Source organism: Brassica napus, chromosome C8, assembly GCF_020379485.1.
Source record: "Brassica napus cultivar Da-Ae chromosome C8, Da-Ae, whole genome shotgun sequence".
In the NCBI taxonomy this organism is placed as follows: domain Eukaryota; kingdom Viridiplantae; phylum Streptophyta; class Magnoliopsida; order Brassicales; family Brassicaceae; genus Brassica; species Brassica napus.
In genome coordinates this window covers 43,587,260-43,615,110 of record NC_063451.1, presented here as the reverse complement: position 1 = coordinate 43,615,110, position 27,851 = coordinate 43,587,260, and the positions used below count along the sequence as shown (strand labels likewise).

At 34.7% G+C, this 27,851-nt stretch overlaps 5 protein-coding genes and 1 non-coding gene across 7 annotated transcripts; 4 read left to right on the top strand and 2 right to left on the bottom strand.

Annotated features, from left to right (window-relative positions):
- The first annotated feature begins 1,879 nt into the window (after positions 1-1,879).
- LOC106413948 (alkane hydroxylase MAH1-like) lies at positions 1,880-4,156 on the top strand. The gene has a single exon (XM_013854672.3). It carries the CDS (start codon positions 2,256-2,258, stop codon positions 3,846-3,848), a length of 1,593 nt encoding a protein of 530 aa, XP_013710126.2. The 5' UTR covers positions 1,880-2,255; the 3' UTR covers positions 3,849-4,156.
- Positions 4,157-4,647: 491 nt separating this feature from the next.
- On the top strand, positions 4,648-4,720 carry TRNAA-UGC. The gene has a single exon. It is a non-coding gene; the product is annotated as a tRNA-Ala (tRNA).
- A 417-nt stretch (positions 4,721-5,137) lies between these two features.
- Positions 5,138-6,325, bottom strand: LOC106415945 (stress enhanced protein 2, chloroplastic). The gene is made up of 2 exons (XM_013856757.3): positions 5,805-6,325; positions 5,138-5,601 (listed from the first exon to the last, which is right to left on the bottom strand). Exons 1-2 carry the CDS (start codon positions 6,132-6,134, stop codon positions 5,332-5,334), a joined length of 600 nt encoding a protein of 199 aa, XP_013712211.3. The 5' UTR covers positions 6,135-6,325; the 3' UTR covers positions 5,138-5,331.
- A 1,994-nt stretch (positions 6,326-8,319) lies between these two features.
- Positions 8,320-14,490, top strand: LOC106362664 (probable glycosyltransferase At3g42180). Its single transcript, XM_048765070.1, has 4 exons — positions 8,320-8,592; positions 8,986-9,137; positions 11,431-11,797; positions 12,035-14,490. Exons 1-4 carry the CDS (start codon positions 8,320-8,322, stop codon positions 12,695-12,697), a joined length of 1,455 nt encoding a protein of 484 aa, XP_048621027.1. The 3' UTR covers positions 12,698-14,490.
- Positions 14,491-17,133: 2,643 nt separating this feature from the next.
- Positions 17,134-18,066, top strand: LOC106414212 (elicitor peptide 6). Its single transcript, XM_013854902.3, has 2 exons — positions 17,134-17,459; positions 17,703-18,066. Exons 1-2 carry the CDS (start codon positions 17,268-17,270, stop codon positions 17,796-17,798), a joined length of 288 nt encoding a protein of 95 aa, XP_013710356.1. The 5' UTR covers positions 17,134-17,267; the 3' UTR covers positions 17,799-18,066.
- A 990-nt stretch (positions 18,067-19,056) lies between these two features.
- LOC106415060 (E3 ubiquitin-protein ligase RKP) lies at positions 19,057-24,380 on the bottom strand. 2 transcript variants are annotated; one of them, XM_048765069.1, is made up of 12 exons: positions 24,128-24,329; positions 24,029-24,061; positions 22,382-23,941; positions 21,484-22,299; positions 21,236-21,396; positions 21,017-21,155; positions 20,845-20,928; positions 20,471-20,752; positions 20,257-20,388; positions 19,959-20,158; positions 19,680-19,884; positions 19,057-19,605 (listed from the first exon to the last, which is right to left on the bottom strand). In XM_048765069.1, the coding sequence occupies exons 3-12, from the start codon at positions 23,870-23,872 to the stop codon at positions 19,285-19,287; spliced, it is 3,831 nt and encodes a 1,276-aa protein (XP_048621026.1). In that variant the 5' UTR covers positions 23,873-23,941; positions 24,029-24,061; positions 24,128-24,329; the 3' UTR covers positions 19,057-19,284. The 2 variants fall into 2 exon arrangements, with proteins under 2 accessions (XP_048621026.1, XP_013711130.2); XM_013855676.3 differs by lacking the exon at positions 24,029-24,061 and having other exon boundaries at positions 24,128-24,380.
- Between the last annotated feature and the right edge of the window lie 3,471 nt (positions 24,381-27,851).

Below are 27,851 nucleotides of genomic sequence, written 5' to 3'. Positions count from 1 at the left end.
CCCCCTCAGTTCATTATTAGAGCCCATGGAATAATAAAACTCTATACTTAGATATATGAAGATTAGGTTATATTGAATTCAATAACCAACATGTATGAAATCAGGTTTGATAAATTCAAAGAATATAATTAACACTCGTTGGATAAAAGTATTTATTCATCTTAGTCTTTTCAAGAATTTTAACAAATGATTTTTTGGCGTGAAAATAAAACTAAAATCAGAAAATGTCGTTAATTTAGTTTCAGCACTAAGAACAATATAAATGAAGTCAATCCCTAAAATAACATCTAAATCAACCAAATTTTAGAATCCTTTTTACAACTTAAAAAGCCAGTTTGAAAACTATTCAAACATAAAAAAAATAATCAAAGTATAAAATGAAATACATAGATCCATTGTTAAATTATCAAAATTTACAAGCCGATTCATAATGTTCTTTAAATTTCACGAGAGGTTTAGAGATATTCTCCAAAATATAAAATTGAAAATATGAATTTTGTAGTTTACAAAAAAATATATATATGAATTTTGCCAAAGAATAAGAATGCATATGCCTCAAAAATAGTTGAAAATAATTATAATTTGGTTCATGGTCATGTTAAGTTGGAATGATTCTACGCTATTAAATGGAAGTTCATACATGGTTTTGTTTGGGAAAATAGATCGGTCTATATCTAGATGGGACTGGTTAATCTTTTTTTCTCTCGGCCAGATTTCACCTTTTTAGGTTTGTGCCAGTCGATCCATATCTAGATTGGTAGATCATTTTTGGCTTCTAAATTTTCTACGCATGTTTTTTAAACTCGCTAGATGTACCAATTTTTAGTGAAATATGCATAATTTTTATCGCGCAACATTGAATTGACCTCATATCACTTTGACATGATCGTAAAATATTTTTTTTCTACACAAAACCTTTGATGCTTATGTGCAATCATGCATTTTTTTATATTTTCTGCATCCAAATTGGTTAATATTCCTCCAAAACTTTTTAAAACTTGAAAATATTCGATACACATATTTTTAATAGATAAAATACAAAAATCCAAAAGTAGAATTCAATAAAACCCCAGTTTACCATCGGACGTGGTAGACCAGTTGGTTTGAACACATTTATTGGTGATGTTGCTCCTGGTCTAAAACACGGTGGAAAAGTAGATTAAACATGTCTCAGTTTAAGGCCGAAAGATGGTTTTTGGGCCGAGAGGGAGATTTAGTCCGTACGGACCAACTCCTCCTGTAATAAGCGGAAAAAAAACAAGTTTATCAGGTCATGGATTTCACCATACGACTTTGCGTATTGATTTTTCCTCATAGGTGTTATCTCTCATTCCTCTGATAGAGAGAATCACGTTGTGCATTTGCTTATTATTGAAACAGGTTGTCGATGTAACAGGTGAAGTAGGATGGGATAGTAGGGACTTTACTACACCGCGTTGTGTTTCACTCTTTTCCCAATGCCGTGAACCTGTAGAAGATATATCTGATAATAAACACTGAATTCGATCAAACTTTATATCCGAGATGTCGGTGACTATTGTATGCCAATCAATGGAGAAAGTTGACCTGAGGATTATTATGACATTTAAACTAGATCATGTGACCCATTATCTAAACCTTACCATGGGTCCTCCAGTGTGTGTCCTGTGTCCATGCCATGAACCACACCATTTCTGGAGTTATATTCCCATTTCCCAACTACAAAAGTGGTCACTGGTACTAATTCTCACTCTAGTAGCCCTTATGCGTGAGGTGTATATGGATGGATGATATATATGGGGTCTTTAAATGTCTCCACTTAAAAAAAAAACAATAGGTCTACAAATTCTGCCTTTTCAAGAACGTATATATGATTTTTTTTTTTTTTTTTTGAAAAAGATATATATGATTTTATTGAGAAATAACAAATAGAAAATTATAGCAAGGAGGAACTACGTTAAGTTGTCTTTTAATTTTAATTATTGCTGGAAACAATTTTTTTATATCATTATATTTTGTGGGAACCAAAAATTTATATGATATCACTATAATATTATTTTTAATTTAATTTTAAAGCTTTATCAAATAACTTAATAAAACTTAATTTGTGCAAAATCCTTGTTTGCAAGATATGCAGTGCACCAATCCCATGTCGCCTAAAAGAAAATATTATTTGTCTCTCTCACCCATGTTTTAAAGTTTTTATTGCACGTACAGAAACTTTGTTAACTTCTACCCTTCCTAAAAACTATAAATATACCAAAGAATCAAATCAAATGTCATGTCTCTCTATCTCTTGTAATCTTAATAAGAAAAACAAAACTTTTGTTATACCAATGGCTTACATAGGCTTACTTGATGTCTTCATAGCTTTCCTTATCTTTATCATTTTCCATTTCTTGATTCACAAGAAAACCCATAAACCCTTTCCTAGAAACTGGCCCATTCTTGGGATGCTTCCTGGTGTGCTCGTCATGCTTCACAAGATCAATGGCTATCTTGTAGAAGTTCTCGAAGTCTCCAACTTAACCTTTGTATTCAAAGGCCCTTGGTTCTCTGGAATGAACATGTTGATCACTGCAGATCCTGCAAACGTTCAACACGTCTTCAGTTCCAACTTCTCTAATTACGACAAAGGATCTGAGTTCAAAGAGATGTTTGATTTTCTTGGAGAAGGAATCTTCACTGCTGACTCCAAACTCTGGGAGGAGATGAGGAGATCATCAATGGTCATGCTTAGCCATCAAGGGTTTCAAAGCTTCTCACTCAAGACCATTGCGAGTAAAATCAAGAACGGTCTTGTGCCAGTTCTTGATCATTTCGCAAAGGAGAATATGGTTTTTGATTTACAAGACGTGTTCCAGAGGTTAGCGTTCGATGTAACCCTAACTCTTGTAACGGGTTACGATTCTAACTCTCTTTCCATTGAAATGCCGAAGAATGAGTATGCAAAAGCTATGGATGATGCTGAAGAAGTGGTTGTGGTTAGGCATGTTAAGCCTATGTTCGTGTGGAAGCTTCAAAACTGGCTTGGACTCGGAGAAGAGAAGAAGATGACACAAGCTAACGCTGCTTTTGATAGATCTTGTGCAAAGTATATATCTGCAAAGAGAGAGGAGATTCATCAACACTCCACTATTGGAGAAAAAGCTCATGATGTGGATTTATTAAAATTCTATATGAATCTTGATACCTCCAAGTATGAGCTCTTAAACCCTAAAGACGATAGCTTCCTCAAAGACATCATCAAGAGTTTCATGCTTGCTGGAAGAGACGCCATTGCAACAACTCTCACTTGGTTCTTCTGGCTTCTCTCCAAGAACCCTGAAGCTCTGACCAAGATCCGTCAAGAGATCAACACATATCTAACAAGATCCTCCGACAAGAGTTTAGACCAAGACAAGTTAAGCAAGATGGTGTATCTACATGGTGCATTGTGTGAAGCATTAAGGCTATACGCTCCTATCCCGTTCGAGAGAAAGTCTCCCATAAAGCAAGATGTGCTTCCAAGTGGACACAAGGTGGATGCAAAGTGGAAGATCTTGTTCTCTGTCTATGCCTTGGGGAGAATGAGAGCCGTGTGGGGAGAGGACGCGTCTGAGTTTAAGCCGGAGAGATGGATCTCTGAGAGAAATGGAGGCTTGAAACATGAACCTTCTTTCAAGTTCTTTGTGTTTAACTCTGGTCCAAGAAATTGCTTGGGGAAAAAATTGTCTTTCTTGCAGATGAAGATAGTAGCTACTGAGATCATACGAAACTATGACATCAATGTCCTTGAAGGGCACAAGATCGAGCCAGCTTCTTCTATAGTCCTTCACATGAAACATGGTCTCAAAGTCAAAGTTGCTAAGAGATGTTTGGTTTCATAAACTGAAATTACAATACGTGACCTGCTTGAGATCAATCATCCCCTATAGATTATTATTATTATTTTTTTTTTTTTTTGAACACCTCATCCCCTATAGATTATTATTTTATTTGAGAAGTAAGTTCTCAAAGTATATAATTAAGGGTTTCTCTATAATTAATGTATGAATACCTCTCATCTCTCATGCCTCCCACAAAAAAATATCCACATATTATATATTGTAAACCGTGTATTAATTCATATCAATATTTCATTTGTGTAATTCGAGAGTGAAGAGAGGTTCAACTTGTTTGCTTTTGATTCAAATTGAGTTAGATCGATCATTCTTCACATGTCATGGGGAAGGATGGATATGGGGAAGGATGGATATGGAGAACTTTGATGGAGATAGTTTCTCACTATTAAAGACATATGGGTATTGCCCATCATTTAAAATATATTTAAAATCCATCGCTCCCACTTTAGAGCATGATTAACCCGGGGTTCTTAGGGACGGAAGTTAAAAAACAGTTTCTTAATTTACGCTAAGAACCCCACTCTAAAAACCTCGGGTTAATCATGGTGTTATGACTTGTTGAAGCTACACAGTCCTCATAGTATTGTCCCCCATAGGGCCATAAACACGTTAATATAATAAGCCTCCATGAATCCTTGTAGATATAGATGCATCACCCCTTTTTCGACTTGCGTTTACACACATATATTACCAATCAATTTCCACGTTCAATGAATGAATGCTCTCTTAGCCCAAAACCCAAAAACAACGTTTAGTTAACTAAGAACTCATAAAATTATCATTAGGGGATGTAGCTCATATGGTAGAGCGCTCGCTTTGCATGCGAGAGGCACAGGGTTCGATTCCCTGCATCTCCACTTCATTATTTTTCTTACCAAAAAACCCTCATTTGATAAACAATTTTTTTTTCCGAATATAATCTTTTGTTTATCATCCTCTGTCAGAAAAGATGTTATTGTTGAGAGAAGTTTCACTTTCACAATTTGGTAGATTATAAGATTCTATGTGGGTGACCACATGGTGCACCAGATGCCCATATATATAATTTGGCTCATATGGTCACATATATGAGTTACACTATTCCATAGGGCGGCGCATAGCATATAGGAAACTGGATAGGAGCTGTATACTATGCAAAGTTCTATCTTCTGTTGAAAGAAAGCAAAACCATAAATCTATACGTCCTCTGTTAATGATTCTTTCCTAGGAATTCTTTTAAAACAATGACCAATCTCTAATTTTCTTTTGATAAATCCAATTCTGAGAACACTAACTCCAGTCGCAGATTATTTCTTATATATTGATATATATAGGTCGAACAACTTACAGACCTTTCAATATCATCTTCATCAACCACCATGAAGAAATTATAATTGAAGATCAACAACAGCTATAGTACGTAGTATACTATTATAGACGACGTTTATACACTAATTATACATTTGTATTGGTACATCTATAAACAGATTTAGATTTCGTCGGACCAATCACTAGGCTTGGTGTCGTAGAACAACCCATCAACGATCTGATCAACCAACGAGTCAATAAACGAGTTGCAACTCACTGTAAAGATCCGCCCAACTCTCTTCCTCGAGATCGTTAGCCACGCGAACACCGCTGCGCATCCCATAGCTCCAAGTCCCGCTCCAATAGCTTCACTCAACCCTTCCACGTCAAGTTTCTTGAACAGCGAGTTCCCCGTAACAACCTCCTCCGCCACAGTCGCCGCGAAAACGATCTGTCAAAAAAGGATACAAAAATTAGAGAGCTAAAACAGAGATTGGCTTTAGACTTTCAAATTTTCCAAAGAAAATTACACATTTAGGCCTCCAAAATATTTTTTAGATCTCCAAATTTACAAAAAAAAATAAAAAATAATTAAAATATTTACTAAATCGTCTATAGCCTTCGGACCCGGCCATTTAGGGTTTGTTTTTTTACCATGGCGAGACGGCCGGAGATGGTTTCGAAGTCCTGACTCTTCTTCGAGCTCTCGATGTAATCAGTGAGCGTCTCGAAAAACGGCGACGCTAACTCGACCTCAGATCCTTCGTCTCCGCCTCTGCCGCCGTCTTTTTTAGCGACGATCATCTCAGATCCGTAAGATCTAAGCGTGCAGAGCCTCGGCTGAAGCACGATCTTCCCGTTCTCGGCTAAATCGCCTCCTCTCGGCCGCTGCTGGATCTGGATCTGCTTAATCGGTTCCGATGATTCGCATCTGGTAACCAGAGACGGTACCTGGCAGCGGATCGCGCGCGTAGCCATAGCCATTGTTGATCCGAGGAATCTTTTGAGGAGGTAAAGTGAGAAGTGATGGGAAACAAAAAAAAAAAAGGAATCTGCATGGTGACTAAAGAGTACACGTCGTGTCGTTTATTGTGAGGTGTCTAGATATCGTTCGACGTGGTTCCCTTTTGCCTCAGTAACGTGCTTTTCAATCAAAAGTATTTAACGCATATAAATTCGATATTACCTGAGGGGATTTTTGAACTACGTGTCGTTTTGCTTTTATCCAGTTGAAGCTGAGTGAACCATATTCAATTCAGTTTTCCCCTCTAGTTGTCTAGTTCAGTGGTCTTTTATTCCAAGGTCTAAAATACTTTTGTTTTTGTTCCTGAAATCACACTCTCACTAATATCTAAGGGCTAATTTATGTATTAACAAAAAAGAGTTCTATAAGTATTTTTTTTCAGACAAAAATTTCATAAGTATTTATCAAAAAGTACATGGAATTATATAGATGAATATAGTATATGATTTTGTGTTAATTTTAATATTAATTGAATTATAAATCAACGTTGATTTTGTTAGTTATTTTTTCTTAAATATATTATTAGTAGCATTCTATAAAAAAAATTACACAAAATATATTTTGTCTTAATGGCACTAAAGTCCTTAGTACGGTTGTGGATGGAAGCAATTTAACTATTATAAATTAAAAAAAATCCTCCATAAATATGACTTCCTAAAATAAAATACTAATAAATAGTAATACCAATAACCTTTTGTCATTTATATATTAATTTTGGTCATTTGTATCGATCTTTTTTTGAGACGTCAAAAATTCATTCTATTGCTTAAAATAACAAAAATAATTCTTAAACATAAAAAATCCTAAAACTAATATCCAAAATTCTAAAACTAACATCCATATCCCTAAATCTAACATTTCAATCCGTAAAGCTAATCTAACCACCTAATGCATATCTAATAAAGCAATTAAGAGAACTTACATGATTTGACTGTGAAATGATTAGAAATCGCGAAAATGTATTATAGTATACGTAGAAAGAGAAGAGTTTGTGAGTTTTAGAGAAAGATTTATAGGGAAGAAGAAGAATCGTTTAATATATACAAAATTCTCGACAAATTTTGTCGCCGAAAGTTCATCGGTTTGCAAAATTTTTGGGGGTAAATTTTTTTTGGGTGAATCTTATTTTCTGACGGATCCCGAAGGATTGTCCAATTTTTTCGAAAAGTGGTCCAGATTCAAAAATCTGTCAAAAACTATAATTAATTATAATTTTGACCATTTTTCGAGAAAAGAAAATGTAAAAATATGCCTTTTTGTTAGAAATTTAACGGAAATTCTAGATGAATTTGTGATGGAAAGACATATTTTGCATGTCATTTTATTGATCAGTTAACAAACTCTTAAACACCAGTATCAAACATGAAACAACTCGATGGTTATATGACGTTGAGGAGATAGGATTGGTGGATTGCTATTGCTATGTTCAGAATGTCCGGCTTTTACTTCATCTTTGGATAGATTTCAACGATGTAAAAAGTCCAACTTTATAATCTGACATATTCCAAAGGGCAATAACACTAGCTAGGCAGCAGCGCACATGCACAAAGGTGATATCAGTCTTCTTTCATCTATAATTTATGTTGTTATATTTCATCGATTTAAATTTCTGACTCGGTATCTAGTTCGAAATACTATAGTTATTGTTCACAAAAAAAAAATGCAGACATTGTTAATATGTGTTATTTAATACTAGTAATTATATAAAAATTGGAATAACATATTAATAATTTGGAAAACTCAAAAGAGCTTTTTTATGCAATGGAGTTACTCTAAGTTTTAGACATATTTTTTTCATTCAGAGAATTTAAACTTTGACATATAAATACATTATATTATTATATTCGCAATGATGCATAAATTATTCTCATAATTCCATCATTCAATCTAAAGATTTTACTGAATATTGCACAAAAATGATTTTACGTCAAATATTTTAAAGATTCATTTCCAATGGAAGTAATCAAATCTGAGAGGATGCGTAAAGTTCTTCCAAATATTTTCTTCCCGAGGTGGTGGGACCGACGTTGAGATCGACGCCGGTAAGGAGAATTAGGTGGCTTCTTACACCGCTTGGTATAAGTATATATTTTTGGTATCAAATTTTTTCCAAAGTCAAACATTACCGCTGGAAATCGCTTATAAATGTTTAGAAGGCAACTGAAAGTGGACACAAGAAGCATTTACAAAAACATACAAAAAATGCCTAACGGTTCTTCAAAGGGTTATTGCTTGTTAGGGTTTCCGTTCGGGGTTCTTCTTTTCCTCGTCTTTTCCTCTTTCCCTATGAATGAATCTCCACATCAACAGTTCTTTTCTTCACTTACTCTGTCGTCCTCTCTTCTTGACCACACGAACGCATTACAATCCTCATCTTCAACTTCTTCTTTATCAAACTCTCCTACCATTTCGATAAAGGTAACTCTCTAAATATATCTCGGGTTCATATTTATAGTATATGTTTCCTCTTCTTTAATTCGTATTGATTAATATCTACGTGCTATGAGGAAACCATCTTAAATGATTCTCAAAACAATACGTTAATTACGAGAGTTGCACAAAATATGATGATCAATGCATGTGTAGATGTGCCATATGTTACTCGAGTTAGACATATGTTACATTAGCACTCGATGTATCTAAATGTTGTAATAGGATATTCAACTTTTGAAAAGTATTTTCTTTTTCTTTTCTTTTGGTCAACTTGATAGAAAAGTGGTCGCAGGTTTATCGTAGAAAGGAAGTACGAGTTACTTCTCTAATTTGATAATATCATAATACTACTAACAAAATTAAATTAAATGTTGGCAGAAAAGGAGCAATCTTGAGAGAAGAGAAGAAGAGTTGAGGAAAGCAAGAGTTGCAATCAGAAGAGCCGTCAAGCTTAAGAATTACACGTCCAACGAAGACATGACTTACATCCCCACAGGCCAAATTTACAGAAACTCATTTGCCTTTCATCAGTTAAGTTAATAGCAAAGACGCTAATTGAATAATATTTATTTAGAAAGGTACACTACTCATTAATCAAACATATAAATGATGAATTCTCAACAATATCAAACATGTTAAATTTCATCTAAAGTACCAGTAAAATTTCTATAATATTCAATTTTAGGAGGGATTTATCATGATTTTTAAAAAGTCCTAAATGATTTTGTAACTCATACTATTTTTGTTTTAAACACCCTTCTTAAAACCTCATTTTGTAGTGCATTTTAATTTTTCTCAAAATACTTGCCATTTAAAAGAAAACTTTGTGGAATTTTTTGATTATCTTATTCAAATACTAAGGTTTTTTAAAAACAAATTCGAGCTAGAGGCTGTGTCACATAACGTTTTTATATAAAATAGTCTCTTAAATATTTTCGAATGGTTTATTTATTTCCTTTTATGCATCAGTTCTCATTCATAAATCTTTTTTTAAGATATACTAGAGATTGATCCGCGCATCTGCACGGATATTACTTTTTATATTTTTATACATTAATATTTTTTTCATAATTAGTATTATATATTTTAGATGAGTCATAACATAACAAATTGTATTAAAAAAACCTAGACTGAATCGGATAATATGATTATTTTTGGTACGGATATCCAAACCCATTTCAGAATCATTTGTTATTTAGATATTTTTAGGTTCCTATACATCAGAACCGAACTCATCCAGATTCAGAAGGACCCAACTCAAAACTCATACATAAATTTATAATATTCAAGGGGGACCTAATTTCAAAAAAAAAACATACCCAAAAAAATAAACCGTACCTAAATAGATAGTCAATGTTCATGCCTAACTGATTTTATAAACTAATAAAAAAACTCTTTGTATGTGTTTTGACTAAATTAAGTGAAACAGAAAGAGTTTTTTTATTTAGTAAAAAAATTGTATGGAGTAAAAAATTAAGTGATAATAAATGTAATACATTTTTATTATTTTGATTTAAGTTATTATTTTATTCACAAAAACATGTCTTTGAATTATGCTTTTGGCTACCTAATTTTCCACCAATTGAAACTAAAATTTTTAAAAAAATTAGTAAAACAAACTATACCGAACGTTTAACCATATGCAAAATCCAGTTATTTTACATTTTTGATTTTAAAACTGACACAAAGTTAATGTTGATTAACTAATAAATAAAAATGTACACTATTATTATGGTAATATAATTAATGATGTGATGTATTGTTTATGTAATATAATTAATAAAATTATTAAACTGAGTGAAATATGAAATGACAATTAATGTAATTATATTAATGAAATTACTAAAAAGACAATATATATTTTTTATACTGCTATCATTGTTTTCAAACAGTTCTCATAAATATTGTTATTCATGTTTTCAAACAATATCAAAAGATATTTCAGTTTTATTAATATAGATGTTTTACATTGGCCAAAATCTTTCAAAGCTGAATCATAAGTTACCAAATCTGAAACGGTTTTTTTCTTTAATAAGATGGATGTAAAAATAACCAAATCTAAAAGAAGTAATATATTTTAGTTAAATATTGTACTATACTATATATTTCACTATTTTTAGTTAAAAATTATATAACGCATGGACAATTTCTAGTTTTTATTATTAACTCGTTCCAAACCATATCTATTTTCACATTAAAATATTCCTGATTGCCGTAATTTTCCTCTCTTATTTTTCATTCCAGATCCATTATTTTCTTAAGATCCTCTATGCATAAACTAAAATTAACATATTAAAAGAGATTTCTTTGTCAAAAAAAAACAGATCATAAGAGATTTCTTTGTCAAAAAAATAATATCATAAGAGATTTGCCTAACTTTGAAGTTGAAGATGCACTATAGTCTCCATTGAATTGTAAAACTGAGTGCATGTCAGTCTCAGCGGTGTTACAGAACTTCACGGAGTAATTACTGCCAGTGTGCCAAATTAAGTTTGACTCAACTCTTATAGTTTTTATATTAATTTAAAAGTCAATTCCTTTGTTGATCAAACAAGTCAATTCCTTTATAAATTTTTAAGTTTTGTAATTAACTGAAAAAGAATATGAAGTTTGATTTCTATTTTCGGTCAACTGACATAAATTAACTGACATCTTTACTCATACTAACCGGATTGAATGTGTATAATTAACTCATACTAAGTTTTAAATTATTTCTAAATTTAAAATATTTGTCACGAATAGATTATCTTTCGTTAATCATTATTTACATTTTTCTGTTTTACTGTTTAAAAACTGAAACTAACACTTCAAAAAGTTATACAGGAGTCATATAGAAATGATGAAAAGGTTCAAAGTATGGTCGTACAAAGAAGGAGACCAGCCACTGGTTCATGATGGACCGGTGAACGATATCTATGGAATCGAGGGACAATTCATCGACGAGCTAGAAAATGTGATGGGCGCCCGGTTTAGGGCTTCCCAACCAGAGGAAGCTCATGCCTTCTTCTTGCCTTTCTCCGTTGCCAACATTGTCCACTACATTTACAAACCTATCACGTCACCTGCCGATTTTAACAGGGCTCGTCTCCACCGAATTTTTAATGACTATGTAGACGTTGTGGCTCGCAAGTACCCTTTGTGGAACCAAAGCAATGGTGCTGATCATTTTATGGTTTCCTGCCATGACTGGGTACTTGTTTTTCTTACACACAACTTCTTTATATCATTTAAGATATCATGAAGGGGACATAACATACCATTCAATTAGTTTATTTAAGAAAATATTTTGAAGGAAGTTTCTAAGAAATTTAGGTTATTATCTGTTTTTTTTTTCAGTTACAATTTGATTGGGTTTAATGAGTATAATTCGACTTGATTTTGATTTGCTAGACCAAAACACTGACCAATTATTTTATTGTGATTTTAGGCTCCTGACGTGCCAGGTAGTAAACCAGAGTTTTTCAAGGACTTTATAAGGGGACTTTGCAACGCCAACACATCGGAAGGTTTCAAACCGAACATCGATTTCTCTATACCTGAGATTAACATTCCTAAAGGGAAGCTAAAACCACCGTTCATGGGCCAAAACCCTGAGAATAGGACGATCTTGGCTTTCTTCGCAGGAAGAGCTCATGGATATATACGGGAAATCTTGTTCAGTTACTGGAAAGGTAAGGATAAAGACATTCAAGTGTACGACAACCTCACAAAGGGACAAAACTATCACGAATTGATTGGTCATAGCAAGTTTTGTCTTTGTCCTAGTGGCTACGAAGTGGCTAGCCCAAGAGAAGTAGAAGCCATCTACTCAGGATGTGTCCCTGTTGTGATATCTGATAACTACTCGCTTCCTTTCAACGATGTGCTTGATTGGAGCAAGTTTTCGGTTGCGATTCCAGTCAAACAAATTTCTGAAATCAAGAAAATATTGCAGGAGATTCCACATGACAAGTATTTACAGATGCATAAAAATGTTATGAAGGTTAGAAGACATTTTATGGTGAATCGTCCGGCTCAACCGTTTGATGTCTTCCACATGATACTTCATTCTGTTTGGTTAAGGAGGCTTAACATTAAGTTGCCTTCTTGATTTAAATCCTTTTCACTATTTAAAAGCTTTTAGCTGCAACAAAAAAAAGAAACTGTTGTAGAATTACATTTCCTTTAATCCTCTAACCTATCAATTACAATCTGGACACTATTTATACCATAATCTACATATTCACTAGGTTCTTCTAACTTATCAGTAGTATGAAATTCGCTAGTAATACCATATATGTTTGTTCTCCAAAAATATACCAAATCTTGTAACCCCACGTAAACACTCATACATAAATGTTTGGAAAGACAACTTTTTCATACCTCAACACTTCTAAAAGTTCAGTTTATACCTAAACTGATAAGTCGGTCTACACATACCTAAACTTCTTATTTTTTATTACATACTCACACTTCAATTTTTTGATTAATTCCTACAATGACCAAAACCTCTAGCTTTGTACATTCTAGTTTGTGAGAAATATATATTGTACTTTGATATAATATTTTGTGAGAAAAAATATATTTTGTCTTTGATATATAATAATTAATACTAATAAACATAGTATTAGCTCGTATATGACATGTTTTTTTTAATGAATGTTAAATTTATTCAAAGAAAAATACTTTTGTACAAATGACTGTAACTGTAGCTGAATTGTTTGCTAAAGAAGATAAACAATAATCTCAAGAATCATCTAACTAAGAACCATGTTTCCATGGCCTTTGTGTGTTTTCGATCCCCCATGAGTCTCAGACTTGAAATTCGGTTTCTGACTAATTTGTCAATGCACCGAATCAAAGCAGCAGGACTGTTTGGGGTTTCACCATGTCTTCTTCCGTACCTCTCTTTCCAGATGGTAGAGAGTGCTGCTTGAAACACATATCTGATTAGAAAGAGCCGAGTCTTGTTCCTGGTCTGCTTTGTTAGGAGCCGAATGATCTCTCTCCATTCAGTTGTGTAATCCAAAGATAGGAGCTTATGAGTAAGGCTCTTCCAAACTTCCTCCAAGAATTTACAGTTGAAAAACAGATGGTCTCGTGTTTCAATTAGGTCAGGACAGAGACTGCAGGCTGTTGAAACTCCCGTGTGCCATAGGGAAATTCTATCTCCTGTGGGTAATCTGTTCAAAAGCGCAACCCAAGCTGTGAAAGAGTATCAAGGGGTATTGTAGGGGAACCAAATCCCGCGATACCAATAAACCTTTGTGCGTGCTGGCCGAATTAGCTTCCAAGTATCATTGGAGCTGAACTCTGTTTTATATGTATCATCCCCTGTTTTCCAAAGCCTCACATCCTCACTCTGAGTCAAACCTCTAGTGCGAACAGATAGAATCTCTTCTTCAATTACGTTAAACACGTTTTCCCTATGCCTTCGTCTACGGTGAGACAACACTACCTTCTCCACTGTGTCATTCAGTCTGATTCCCATATCAATTGTTCCACGACCATTGGTTTTGTCTATTAGTCTGCCATGAGAAGACCAAGTATCGAACCAGAAGTAAGTAGAGCGACCATTGTTAACGTCTACTCTCGTAAGAGTAGCTACCTTGTCTCTGTACTTTAAAAAAAATTTCCACATCCAAGACACGAGAGAGCTTCTTTCCTTGACTGACCAGAAAGAGTTCTTGCGTATCAGATATCCGTTTATCCACTTGACCCATAATGATGAAGGAGATGAGATGATTCGCCATACTAATTTTAAACACGCAACATCATTGGCTTCCTTGATTGACCGCAGACCCAAGCCTCCCTCCTCTTTGGGTTTAGAGCAATCCTTCCATGAAACCTTAGCTTTGTTTGTATTTAACTCCGGGCCAGACCATAAAAAAGCTGCACATAGACTGTCAATTTCTTGTATACATTTCTTTGGTAGCCTAAAGGCTGAGATCCAGAAATTGGTTAAGCTATGAATCACTGACGCAATCAACTGTAATTTCCCTGCAAAGGAGAGAAAACGAGCTGTCCAAGAGCTGATTCTTGTGCGGATTCTCTCCATGAGCAGAGTGTAATCGTGGACAGTCATCTGTTTTGTCATCAGTGGTAACCAAAGGTAACGGACAGGGAGATCACCAGCAGCAAAAGTAAAATGGCTGAGTACCTCCTGCTTAGCATCATTGCTAAGGCCGGCTAAGTAGAGCGTTGATTTTTCCATACTGATATGCCGACCAGATGCCTCTGCAGACCTCTTAGAAACCTCAAGGATTCCATCAATTGACTGTCTCTGGCAATCTGAGAAAACATGACTTGACATGTTTGCATGTGATTGTGAACAAGTTCCATGAATAAATACAATCTAACATAAAAGTTACAAACAAACAATTAATCGCCTCACGGCCCATTACGTTGAGACAATTTTGTATCTTCTAATCAGTTTACGCCAAGATATTATAGACATCAACTTATTCACCATATAATCAATGAACGCAAGTACAAATCAACATGGGTGAAACTCATCATACAGGGAACGCTATGAATATGGCCGGTACGAATTATATCATAACATTATTTAACCACCAATGTACTTTTTAATGATGAGTTGATGGGACGAAACAAAGAAAAGAAAATCCAAAACATGGAAAAGTTCATAAAGAATATTCGTTTATAAATTATAACATTCAGAACAGACATAAAAGAGAGGAGATGCACGAGAAAGGAACGAGAAAGGAACGAAATGCATGGAACATACTCTAAATCCGATAAGATTTTAACACAGTTACTTTAGTTTATGTAAAGCAACTACGCTTCATACTTTATCGTTCAACGGTTCAAGAAACGCGAAATTACACACAGTTTGGTGTTATTAGTTTGACTCCTACCACACTTACGTAATTATACTATTTTAAAAGAATCATAACAACTCCTAAACGTCCTTCTTCCATGGTCAAGTTAAAGTATAGATTTAATTAGCATTTGTTTTAGAATGTGGTAGAACTTGTCAACATTCTTAGCATTGCATCATCCTTTGAATTAAACTAGTTTATATGAGTGTATTTGGTTCGAGAAATGATAAAAGACAAGTGAAAAGAGACGAGAAGGACAATAGTTTTCAAGACCAAGTAAAAACAATATTATAAGAACACGATTAACCCGGAGTTCTTAGTACGGGGTTCTTAGCGAAAGTTAAAAAACTGTTTCTTAACTTTTAACTAAAAAAATTAAGAACTGGTTCTTAAATAAAAACTTTAAAAACCGGTTCTTAGTTTTTTTAGTTAAAAATTAAAAAACAGTTTCTTAACTTCCGCTAAAAACTCAACTCTAAGAACCTCGGGTTAATCACAGTCTATCAGTCGTGACGCTAAATTTCTAACCTCAAATAGTATAAAATATAAAAGGATGTCCTACGCAAGAATAATAATTATTATTTTTAGGCTGTAACAAAAGAAGACAAAACAAAATGACTGAGGGAATAATAAATACGAACATTTATTTGTGTTTTCGTAAGAGAGGACTCATCATCTATTGCCAAAGGAACCTTGGTTCAAGAGTTCAAAGAGGTAAAGAGGACGACAACAATAAAGATCCATAAGCAAAATTATGAACAATAGAAGACAAAGCCCTCTGAGTTCGCTACACATCTATTTTAGATTAACCCAATATTTCATATATAATCTAATTAATATTTTTATTGTTATCTTTAGAATGCACTATAATCCAATTTTCTATTTCATGTTGGTTTGGATTTGGCTTCCTTTTTTAATATAAGATAAGATCTGTTTTTTTTATGAGAAAAAAACAAAAAAAACACTAAATCAATTTTTTGTTCCAAACTAGTATTCAAGGTCAAAAGTCACAAAAATAGCACTTAATGTTTTATCAAAAGTCACAAACTTAAGGTTTATAGTTAAAGGGTGGGGTTTAAGATTTAGGTTTTAGGGTTTAGAGTTTAAGGTTTAGGGTTTAGGGTTTAGGGTTTAGGGTTTAGAAATGAGGTTTTGGGGATAAGATTTCAAATTTTGAAAAATAAAAAAATTAAAATTTTCAAAAGATAAAATGCTATTTTGGTCATTTTAGTTTTTGAATGCTATTTTTGTGATATAAACTTTAAAAAGTGATATTTCGGAGATTTGCCCTTTTTTTATTCTTCGTTGGTTTGATGTATTTTAGTTTACAAGCCTGACTAGTCATTAATGTAACAATTATTTAAGTAAATTACGCTTTATTTTCTAAATGGTCAAATTATTTTGCTTCTTTCTAATATAAAAAATTAACATAATCAAAATTTTATCCGTTTAAATGTTTACGGTTTAGTTGAACTTCACCCTAGTTTCCAAATGTTGATAATTCAACTGAAAAATACTATTTGTAAGACTTAGAAATTACAAGTGATGTTTGGGATGAAACTAATATTAAATAATGTAATTTTGAGTCTGAGAATATTACGGGTTTTGGAACCTCAGTGTAGTTAAGAAGAAAGAATTTTCATCATAATTGTCTTAATCATTAAATAAAAAATAATTTATAAATAAAAAGGTTAAAAACAGGAGGTATTAAATGAAGGTAGGGTGTGTGTGTAAAACACAGAGAGAAGCAGGTGAGGTCAAATGAGACACAATACTTTAATGCATTGAGCAGAAGAAGAAGACGAAAGAAAATTTAATAGAGAAGAGAGCTAACAAAAAATGGAAGTTAATGGAGAAGAAAAGAGAAGCTATAGAAGAGAAGATGAAGAAAAGGAAGTTTACTACCCTCTTCTCAACTCTCCATGTTCTGCCTTTCACAAAACTGTTCAAGCCATATTGAAGTGCCTTGGTCTTGAATCATCATCCATACCACCATCTTCATCATCATCAGAAGACCCTGGAACTGAAACTGTAAGCTCTTTTTATTCTCAATATGATCTGCTCATTTTGTTTCCTATGGATTATGTTAATCAGTTATATAAATAATACAATCAAGTGAGATTAGTAAGGGAATCCGGAGCAAAACTGTTTAGGAAGCTAAATATACAAATTAAGAATACGAGCTGAAACGAGTTCATCACTTCGAGAATTTATATAATTTAGGAATTAAACCCTAATTGAATTTGATGTTAGAAGTCATAATTATGTATATAGGTTCAAGAAACGGGATTTATGGCGATGGTTGCAAGATTGACAAGAAGGAGACCAAGACCGCCTTACAGCTCAGGACAACCTGGTCAGATCAACTGATTCTGACACTCTTAAAGACTTATGTCCTTGTGTTTAAAACTCACTTATGTTTGCTTCTTGTGAGCGGTTGGGTTTCTTTATTTGAAATAAAACAAAACTTGGTAGACTCTTTTGTGAGCGATTTACTAATCGTAAGTTTGTTTTATGTATAGGATAGGATCCTTCTGTTGTTATCATCTGTGTTATTCTTTCGTCTTTCCTTAGGAGTTTGATACTCTGATTGTACTATGTTTTCCTTTTTCAAAGTATGTGTTATTTTCTATATTAATGAACTTTCGGCCGATAAAAATACGTTCAAGTTAGTAACTGATTTAAATTAAACAACAAATCATCTCAAAAATGATAACTTGGAAACTGGACTGTCATAATGAACCGCAAATTCTTTTGCACCAATTGTTTAAAATGCAATAAATTTGATATTATTTTCCAAAAATACACTTAATCGAAAATACTTAATATTTAGGTTTATGGTTCAGTGATTATTGTTTAGGTAGTGTCAACAATTGTTTTGTTATATTTATTATTTTTTTAAAAATATGAAAGTAAACATTTTGACAAAAAAAAATCTAGTCCATATAAAGCTAAAACCAAATGACCAAGTTCTTATGTTTTAATATAAATTCAGATTTTACAATAAGACCAAATTGAATGAAAATAATGAAAACATAATTTGAAGTTATTAAGAATTTTACATGTAATTTTAAAAAGTCATCAGGGGCACATGCCCCACACTGTGGCTTTGCCACTGCATATATATGTTGTAAAAATACTAGTCTTTATTCAAAAATCATAGCATTCAACACAAAAGTCTATGTTGTATTTAAGTTCTTTTAACTGATCTTATAATTGAATCTGTTTTTAATGTATGAGGTCGAGTTTCCAGTTTGGATCAAAATCTATTCTCACAAATTTATATAAATATGTAAATGATTAGTTCAATACAAAAATCTACCGAAAAAAACAACTGTAGTTTGCAATATTTTTTATTGTCCGTGCATGTCACCAGCATGTTAATTTTAGTTGCTATAGCTAATTATATACTTAGGATGTTTATTCGTGCATTACTCAATTCTTTGCAAGTGATAATCATTTAAAAAAAAGGAATAAGATTACTGTTTAATCTGACACCAAGAACCGGCCAAAATGTGCGTAGTTGCTGGTTCTTTCGAGCTTGAGCAGAATTTTCCAATAAGGTTACCGACCGGATAGGCACTTTCAAATCACTGCTCAACAAGTAAGAAACCAATCAAAACATTGTGTCTTAAAAAAAATTCCATTTTCATTCTCATATATACAAGAAAAAAAAGGAAGAAAGAAGCCTAGCAGTAAACATCAGATCCAAGGTAATACAAAATTATCACAGACATTTGTTTTTATCTGGTCTTATTCATAATCCTATACTATAATCTTTCTTTCTTTCTTTCTTTCCTCCCCCACCTAAAATCCTTTTATTCTGTGTTATCTGCTGCTGCAACTACCCTGAGCTTCATCTGTGATCATCTTCTTCGTTATCTCTTACAACATCAATAACCGTAGCATTGCAGAAGAAACATCTCTGACAATTGAGGAGATGTCTAGTTATGCAACCGTAACATGACCGATGTGAACACGGAACAAGCATCGCATTAGCATCGCCCGCGTAGCAGATACAGCACGTGTTGTCATCCAAATCTGTCGCGTCTTTGTTGAACAGCTCTTCGATTCTCGCAGGTTCCTGTGATGAAGCTCGGTTCACGAGGTGGTTCAAGAAACTCGCAAGCTGTCCGAGTTTCTTCACATACGCGTCATCCCCGCTTACACAACCGTCCTGAAAAACATATTTTGATTGGTAAAGGAAAGCAAACATGGTAAGAGACTAAGATTTAAGAGAGGTTAACGTACCCAATTATACTCCAAGAGGTATTGAAACCCGCAATAGACTGTATCAGGACAGTCCATGCTTGCGAAAAGGCCAACTACGTCATGCTGTTGCTTCTGTTTCGAATCTTCGCTAGCTTCCAAGAGATTCAAGATTATACCAACCAAAGGAGCTAATAAGATCCCTCGGCTGAGTTTCTCTGAAGGTTGTCCTTGCCGTCTAAGTGACCTGGCCCAAGGAAAAAAATATGTTTAACTGAGTGACACTTCAAGCGTTTAGAACATTTATTTTAATGAACTTACAGATCAAAGAACTCGTCATCTACTGCAGAGGTCATGTGATTCAAGATGAAAAGAATCAACTCAGTGAGCCTACGGAGATTTGTGTCAGTCCCAGAAAGAAAGGCTTGTGGTATTGCAAAAGTGCAGAACTCTAAGACCCTTGCGAGATTGCTTGAAAGCTCAAATATCACACAGCATTTCCTTTGCTGAAACTCCATTACCTGCACATAAAGACAAAAGAGGAATTTAAACAAAAAAACTGGTAAACTTGATCGATACAAAGGATGATCCATCCAACAAGCTTTATTATTATCTGAACCTGATACTTCTCTTGCATGTCTCGCACGGAGACGGAGAACTCAGTGATGGTCCAGCTCAGCGTGTTGAATAGCCGGTTAAGAAAAGTAGAGAGTAGTTCACCATCATTGATGCAAGCATCTCGTAAAAGAGCCTAAACCAAAACCAAGAGAATCAAAAATCTAATATGCAAACTTAGGATCAAGTAGGAACGTTATAAATCAAATCAAACAAACCTGGAAGACGGTAGATGAAAAGGAAGACTCTCCGTTCTTCAAAGAGCTAAACCCGGAACCTTTGCAAAGACGAAGAAATATATTTGTGACTGGGATCCAAGATCTGTTGTCAAACGCTGAGAGTAGAGCTGCAGGCATGTGCCGAGTAGCTGCCTCGTTGTTCTCAAAAGCTTCCATGTACTCTTTGTACTGTACCAAGACAGATATCGATTGGAGAAGTAGATCTCTAAGATCTGTGTTCGATATCCTTGAATCGTTGAAGTGCGTTACTACAAAAGTTATCTGGAAAAACCCCAAGAATTCATAATGACCATTGTTAGAGTTGTTAACTAACCTAGAGAAAGACATAAAGAAAAAGGGAGATTTAAGCATACAAATGATGATAGTCCTTGTTTGATAAAGGTTGTTGATGGAACAAACGGAGGATCACTCTTGCGAAGCACATGGAAACAATCTACCTGCAGAAAAAGAATATCAAAAGAGACTGTAAGTTTTAAGGATTTCGCTGAAAAACATCTCCTAAAGTGGAGGCATTGAACTATTTACCAAAGATTCAAGGTAGAACTCTGGAATGTACACAAACACAGAATCCATTTTGCTGAGAATCAGAAGTAACTGAACAACCCACATGCACAACGCATACATTCCCCTTTGCTTCCACCGAGAGAACAATGAGATGCGAAACCTATTCATAGAGTTTGATTAAAATCTCTTCATCACTACACTTTGATGTACAATGATCCAAGAATTAAAGGTGAAACTTACCAAGCAGAATGTCTAACACACTCCATCACTTCTTCCTTGTAACTCTTGCGAGCTTCCTTCAAGCGCTTTAACTGGTCACCAGAAGCTCGTTCTCTTATTTGTTTATCCGTTTCTTCAAGAAGCGATATCGACTGCGATTGCTGAGACATGTAGTATGATGCCTAACCAAAAAAAACAACATTCAATCAAACCTTTCAAGCATATGGCATGTATCATACAAGAAACATAATCTAAAACACTAAACTTACCTGCTTAAAATTTGGAGCGACAGCAATATGGTATAATAGCAATAGAGAATCTAACAGTTCCTCTTCGCTTAGTATAGCCGATGATACTCTGCTCTCTTGTAGTGAAGTCCTCATAAACCTTACTGGACGATAACCAAAGTCAGGGAGGTCAGACTGATTACTCGTGCTAGGCTTGTCCTCTATTTCTTCACTGAAACTTCCACCACTACATTCAGCAGCAACATGAGACGATCTCTCCGGAATGGAGCTGCACTGACCACGAGAACTTTTCGCAGTGTTCTTTCCTCGGTCCTTTGAGGATTTAGTAAGATCAGTATCATAGGCTATGCAACAGCACGGCTTCTGCTCGGTTGTGTGAGTTACTCTGTTATGCTCATCATCCATACAACCTTCTTCCCACCGCATTATCTCTTCCTCTTGGTCATCATCTGTAGGGTAGGACTTCGATATATGACTAAACAGCCCGCCAAGCCTAGTGATATCAGCTCGGTGCGGATCGTTTTTGAGAAACAAACTCAACGGAAACTTCTGCTGACCACCTCTGTGAAGGAAACCAACGTTGTGACGGACAGCTTCTTCGCTACTCTTCAGCATCTCGAAACCTTCTGACAGAAAATGGAGTATAACCGAGAAGAGAGAGACGAGAACTGAGTTTCGTGTGACTCCTGAAGGGGCTAGATTCCTGTTTGCGCCTCTGTTCTTTAATAAGAGGTTCTGAAGGAATCCCCTGAATGCTGAACCAGGAAGCTGGGGAGGCGATATGGGTGGTATGAATTGTATGACCAAGAGACAGAGGTTTCTCTGCTTCTCCTCAATCTGAATTCCAATAGAGAGAGAATTAGCTAATCATGTTCCAGACACTATAACCATAGAGCAAAAGAAAATGATTTTATCATACCTTGTTAATGGCTTCGGAGAGAGCAGAGATGGTAAAGCCCATGCTACTCTCATGGGAAATATCTTCAGAGGATCCAGGCCACCAAACAACAGGCATTAGCTGCTGCAAGTCATGCTTGTTGGAGCTCCTGCACGACAAGAAACCTTCGAACAGAAACTCGAAATGCAGAGATCTCCACCACAGCACCATCAACTCTTCCCGTCTTAACAAATGACAAGCCAGCGCGAGATAAGGATAAGGTCCCGAGTACGGACACTCGGTCAGAGTAAGCGTCGCTGTTTTGCAGCTAAAAGCAAGAGCGTTTATCACGTGCGCAAATATCAGATGAGATAGCGGGGACGCAAGAAGCACATCAAGAACTCTGTCTAGACTCGAACAGTCGTGCGGCGATTGAGTTCTGAAAATCTCCAAGAGGAACGAGAGAAATGCACCCCGTCCTAAGTACTCAGGCAACAAACGGTCTTGCTCGAGTATGTAGTAGAACTCATCGCATATGGCGCGGGAAACTGGGGAGAAGAGTTCTTCAACGGAGGCAAACCTCCTAAGTCTGCTTAACGTATCAGCCAACGAGCGGTCCGGCCTATCCAGCAATCTCGAGAAGCATCGTAGTAGCTCTGTACCAAAAGAGCTTCGAGATGGAGCTTCTTGGAGAGGTTGGTAACCTTCCACAGGGTACTTAAACGGGTAAGCACCGAAGTTTAACTCGCATCTCTCACCTTGAGAGAGAGAAATAGCAGGGTAATATCCAAATCCAGGTCCGAGTTTTCTAATACCGGTAAACGCAACCCCAAGGGAGACACCATTCCTGTAGAAAGATATCTCATCACAGTCCAAATCAATGCAGCAACCGATGACGTCACCAGCCAGCCATGACTGCCCATAAGGTTCAGATTCGTTGTTCCATTTGCTCACCCTTCGACCATCAAAAGCATATGAATCGTCAGCATCGCCCACACCTTTCTGATCAGTGAAAGGACAAGCAATAGTCGCCCAGCCAAGCTGTTGAATCCCTGAGGTCTCCAAAGCCACTTCGTACATCCATTTGCCTTTCCAGATACAAGCGTTGGCCCTGGCGCTGCTGAAGAGCGCTAAGCTCTCTAAGACAAGAGGCGGCTTCACGATCCTGAACTCGCCGCATATGCTGTAATCTTCGAGGGCAACGACAGAAGGTCCAACGCCGTGACTCACAACAGAGATTCCTTCTCTACGACTCACCGAAGCATCTAACTCGCAATGAAGCTTGGAGAATTGATTCTTGATCACGGCTCGAATCACGCTACTGTCTACTTTGCCACCGTCCAGTGGAGCAACTGACTTTTCTGGTAGACCGAATATGTACTCGATGGTCCGTTCTAGAGGGCGGTGAAGGGAATAATCAAAATGCGGAACAATACGAGATTTTGACGAACTCTCCTTGGCGTCTTCACCGTTCAGCAAAACGGCTAAACCAGAAGACATCATACCACCAACCCGTAGGCTGTCTTCAGCCATATGGCATTGACAGGTTGCAAATGACTCCTAATAACCTTAACTCAAACGCTGTTCTTCAACACAACCAAGCTGTGGATGAGAACAAAAGTAGCATCAGTTTCCAAATCGAACAAGAGTTACGAAGAAGTGAGATACTCTTGAGACCATAAAGCTTACAACTTTACCAGATACGGTGGACGAAACAGCTATCTACAACAAACCCATAAAGCTATTCAATTTCTAACAGATAAAACGAATCACCAAATTCAAACTCACCGGAGAAATCGAAAGCCGATTCGAGACGATGAACCCACCAAATCTGCGACGAGATGAATCCTGAGACGGCGGAGTCGTGCTAGGGTTTTCTTTCTCAATTGCTATTTCATAAAAAAAAGGACAAGACTTTTTTATTTTTTTCTATTTTTCTTCTTTCTGGAAGAGAGAGAGAGAGAGAGAGAGAGAGAGAGAGAGAGATTCTTCTGTGCCCAAATGTTTGGGGAATAGAGAGAGAGGAGATGGAAGAAGAAACAGCGCTACGGAATCAGAGAGACCGGAGGCTACCACCGAACGAGCCAATGAATCGTCTGGCATGCGGGTCTTCCACTGACACGTGTCGGTGTTAATGACGTGGATGATGACGTCTTCAAATCCACGGTCACGGCGGCGTCTTGTGTTTGTGATTTTGATCGCTGTAACTTTTTTTTTAACGACCGGAGGAGGAAAAGTCTACGGATGCGGACATTTTCTTACGTTTCTTCGGTACACGTGGCTTGTTTACGTGTTCTTAATCAAATTAAAGAATTGCAAACAAGTAAAAACACTAATCGTATTCTTTTGCGCTGACGTTACTTCTTGCTTCTAAATTTATTTTTTGTCAACCTTCTTACTTTTAATTAAAATTGGCATAGAATAACTAATTTTATTTATTTGTTTCAAGCCTAACAGTTTCTTAAACCTGTTATTCATTTCGATTTGTAAGAAAATATCGCAATTTAACAAAGATATTTGTTTCACAAAAATAGTTGTTTTATGTTTTTAGTGTAATTTATATTTTTCTCTATTTTTTCCATATTAATTTAGAAAATTATTATATATTAATATTTTGTCTTTTAAAATTATGTGTTAAAATATAGTTATTCTGGGTATAATTACAATTCACTTTTAAAATATGTGAAAACTTCAAAACTACCATCTTTGTGAAACAAAGAAACTAGTTTATATCACCTAAAATGTTTAGCTGACTTTCAGTTTTATAAAATGATATCGCTTCAACTATTTAAATAAACTAGATAGAATACGCCGCTGACGTCATACACACCTCTCAGAATGGTATTTCCTTCTCCTCTTCCAATATTTTTTCTTGTAATTGAGTCATATGCTACTTTTTGTGAAAAAATGGGTCATATGCTTCTCCAATAATATGTTAATCATTGAAAAAAATAAGTAAAATGATGGATGACATATTGTGAATTGATTCATGATGCCGTCAAAACACGTTCATAAAGGATACAAAACATATTCAGAAGGGTTCAACTCTCAATGATCAATATTCATAATGGTCGCATCCGCAATGGGAATCCTTAGGTAGAAGTCCTTAGGAAAAAAATAATTAAATAATCAATAGGCCCCATCAAAAGATAAGGATTCAATCTTTAAAAATCATAAATAAAGACTCTTTCTTAGTGAATCCTTGCACTATTTGCGGGTCCCCACGACTACGTGGCGGCTCGTGAATGGTCGTCTTTTTTTTTTTTTTTTTTAAATCCAAAATATCCAGGATTAATCTGAAATGCCCTTGTCGCTAAGGATTCCAATGAGTCTCACCGTTGCGGATGCTCTAATATGGTCAGATGAATACTACTGACATACTTACTTACCATATTAGCATATAAAAGAGCTTGAAACATACTGACTGAGGATATTAGCATATAAATATGGTCAGACAAATACTGACATATTTACTTTAGACGAATACTGACATACTTAGAGCATCTCCAACCCACCCTTATATTTGCCTCTATATGCTATAATAGAGGAAAATCTACTCCAACCCACCTCTATTTCTTTCCCTATAATAGAGATTGCTATTTTTTCCTCTATATTCAGGAGAAAAAATAGCATTCCTCTATAATAGAGATGTACTTTTTTATTTACAAAATAGTCCTTTAACTTTTGTGATTATAACTAAAATACATGTTTATGAAGAAATACAATTTTTACATATAAATGCACAGATTTTTGTTTACATACTAATTTTTAATTTTTATATATAAATAAAATAAATAAAAAGATATCTAATTATTTTATGTTTACATACTAATTATTTTATTTTAAAGTCAGACTTTTTATTTAATGAATGATATCTAAAATTTTATATTGATAATTAAAACTATTAATTAAAATTTATTTATTAAAAGTTTAACATAATTTTACATACTGATAACATATTAAAATTAAACATAAATATTGAAACAACTTAATACTTAAATATTAATCAATACAACATGTTGAAACAACTTAATACTCCGGTAAATTACTTCCGAATCCACAAAAATTGTTAAAATATTGTTCAAATGACGTGGGTGGAGGAGGAGTTTGCTGATTTTGTTGCTAGTGACTGCGCTTTTGTAAAATATGTGCTTTCTTTACTTGGAAATGTTCACGGACATTTGGATCTTCTATGGAATTTACGTCACAAAATAATTTTTTTTTTCCTTCATCTGTTTTAAAGCAAAATTTTGTCTTTGAATCTCTAACTGATGTTTGTCTTTGTTCACTTGACTTCTTTAGGTTCTCTAAGAATTGTTTATTTCCTTCTTCTAGTGTATTGGAAGAGAAGCTCCACCACTAGAAGTCCAAATACCAGATGATGAAGATAATCGGTTCCAAGAGTTTCTAAGTTGATTCAGAAAAATTAAAGATAAAGAAGCTCATTTCTCACTTCGGAATGCATTAATTGACCATTTATGGGAAAATATAGTAATGAGATGTTTAGATAATGTCTATTTTGTTTTATTATTATTTTCTAATGTCATTTGTAATAAAATGTTTAATTTAAATAATATTGCAATTTTATGAAAAAAAATTAAAAGTTATAATAAATGGGTTAATTTGCAATATTTATAAGTTATATGTTATTTATAAAATAAAAAAAGAATCTTTTAAGAATATTCTTTTATAGAGAAAAAAATAGAGAAATACATTGGAGAGAAACTCACCTCTATTATAGAGTTCCTCTATTATAGAGTTCCTCTGTTATAGAGGAAAAAATAGAGAAATACATTGGATGGTCTTACTTCATCAACCATTAAAGTAAACTTAAAAAAAAAAGAAATTTGAATACTGACATACTGACTGGCGATATTGATATGGTCATGCGAATATGTATTTTTTCCTTAAAGTCTCTTAGCTCTCAATGATCAATATTCTTACTGATTTTTGACCATATTAACATGTAAATATGGCCAGACGAATACTAACATACTTATTTACCATATTAACATATAAAAGAGTTTGAGACATACTGACTGACCATAGTAATATATTAATATGGTCAGACGAACTGAGACATACTGACTCACGATATTAACATATAAAATGGTCAGTCAGTATGACCTTAAAGTCCCTCAACTCTACAAATTTCATAACTCCATTCCGAAGGGTGACATCACTCGAAGAACTCCGTGTATATGTTAATATGGTCACTAAGTTGTAGAGTACGGACTTGTAGAGTTGTAGAGTTGTAGAGTTGAGAGACTTTAAGCTCTTTGTAGAGTTGAGAGACTTTAAGGTCTTTAAGCTTTGACAATATCTTCTTATACCGAAGGGTTCAGAACTCCATTTTGAAGAGTGTCATCACTCGAGGAACTCCGTTTTTCTCAATTCGTCTGACCATATTAATATGATCAGTAAGTATGTCAATAATCATTGAGTCAGTTAGTATGTCAGTATTCAAAGAGATTGCAAAGCTTAAAGTTTCTAAACTCTACAACTTTACAAG